This window comes from Cyprinodon variegatus, unplaced genomic scaffold (assembly GCF_000732505.1).
Source record: "Cyprinodon variegatus isolate N-32 unplaced genomic scaffold, C_variegatus-1.0 Scaffold1691, whole genome shotgun sequence".
Classification (NCBI taxonomy): Eukaryota; Metazoa; Chordata; class Actinopteri; order Cyprinodontiformes; family Cyprinodontidae; genus Cyprinodon; species Cyprinodon variegatus.
The window spans coordinates 47,589-49,046 of NW_015152144.1; the positions used below are offsets into that span (position 1 = coordinate 47,589).

The 1,458-nt window shown below is 56.2% G+C and overlaps 1 protein-coding gene across 2 annotated transcripts in view; it reads left to right on the top strand.

Annotated features, from left to right (window-relative positions):
* Positions 1-1,458, top strand: part of LOC107104330 (sorting nexin-14-like) — a 15,220-nt gene that overhangs the window by 9,156 nt on the left and 4,606 nt on the right. For both annotated transcript variants that reach the window (XM_015404315.1, XM_015404316.1), the window contains exons 22-25: positions 443-559; positions 676-799; positions 984-1,148; positions 1,220-1,315. In XM_015404315.1, the coding sequence (XP_015259801.1) occupies positions 443-559; positions 676-799; positions 984-1,148; positions 1,220-1,315 (502 nt within the window). The remainder of the gene's footprint in view (positions 1-442; positions 560-675; positions 800-983; positions 1,149-1,219; positions 1,316-1,458) is intronic.

A 1,458-nucleotide genomic window follows, 5' to 3' on the forward strand; every position in this document is an offset into this window, starting at 1 on the left:
CTTCCTCCCTCCCTTGCTTCCTTCTTTCTTTCCTTCCTTCCTTCCTTCCTCCTTTGCTTCCTTCCTTCCTTCCTTCCTCCTTTGCTTCCTTCCTTCCTTCCTTCCTCCTTTGCTTCCTTCCTTCCTCCCTCCCTTCCTTCCTCCCTTGCTTCCTTCCTTCCTCCCTCCCTTGCTTCCTTCCTTCCTTCCTCCTTTCCTTCCTTCCTCCCTCCCTTGCTTCCTTCCTTCCTCCCTTCCTCCCTCCCTTGTTTCCTTGCTTCCTTCGTCCCCCCCCCCTCGTAGACGGGATTCTTCTTCTCCCTTCAGGAAGTGTTTCCTGCTTCCGTTTCCTCCTGTTTCCTTATAAGGACGTTCTCTTCCTGCCAACTGCTTCTGGTTCTGGTTCTGGTTCTGGTTCCGACCCGTAGACGTTTGGTTCTGATTGTTCTGTGTGTGTTTGCAGAAAGGTCAGAACCTGGAGCCTTTCATCCAGTCCTTCTTTAACTCCTGCGAGTCGCCCAAACCCAAACCGAGCCGACCAGAACTCACCGTCCTCAGCCCGACGGCCGAGAACAGGAAGGTAACCGGGTCAGAACCTCCTTCTCCAGGAGGAGCAGAGGTCTCTGCTGGACCAGCAGCCAGGTTTCCATGGCAACTGTCTCCTCTGATGTTCTGATGCTTGTTTCTCACCTGCAGCTGCTCAGCGACCTGTACGGGAACAACGCCAACCGGGTCGACGGGTCGGAGCGGAAACAGAACTCCAACTGCTTCCTGGAGGTGATGGAGGTGGACGGGATGTACGACTACATGATGTATGTTGGTGAGTGAATGTTCCAGAACCTTTCTCTGGGCCCAGAACCTCCCGGTTCCGTCTGCTGGAGGAACCAGAACCTTCCTGGTTTGTTGTTGGCAGCAGGGGGCGCTGTCGCTACAGAAACGGTTCTGATCCGGCTGAGTCAGGCGGGTGTCCTGGGTTCTCACCCCTGGTTCTGGGTTCTCCTCAGGGCGGGTGGTGTTCCGTATGCCGGACTGGCTGCACCACATCCTGGCTGCTGGACGGATCCTGTTCAAGAACACGTTTGAGGCCTACATGGATCAGAACCTGCAGTCCAAGCTGGAGGCCGTGCTGCAGGAGCACCGGCTGCTGTCGCTCATCACGCAGCTCAGAGGTACCAGAACCTTAGAACCCGCTGCTCTCCGGACCGGTTCTGATAGTTCTCCCATCTGTCTGTTGGTCCAGATGCTGTGTTCTGTGAGAACAACCAGGAACGGACGGCAGAGGAGAAACGACTGCGAGCCAAGCAGACGTTTGAGGAGATGATGAAGTATTTACCAGGTCAGAGTCCAGATTCTCTCCTCGGTGCCGACACTGACCTCCAGAACAGGGCAGCAGACACAGAACCATGATGCTGCAGAACCATGATGCTGCAGAACCGCGGCGCTGCAGAACCGCGGCGCTGCAGAACCGCGGCGCTGCAG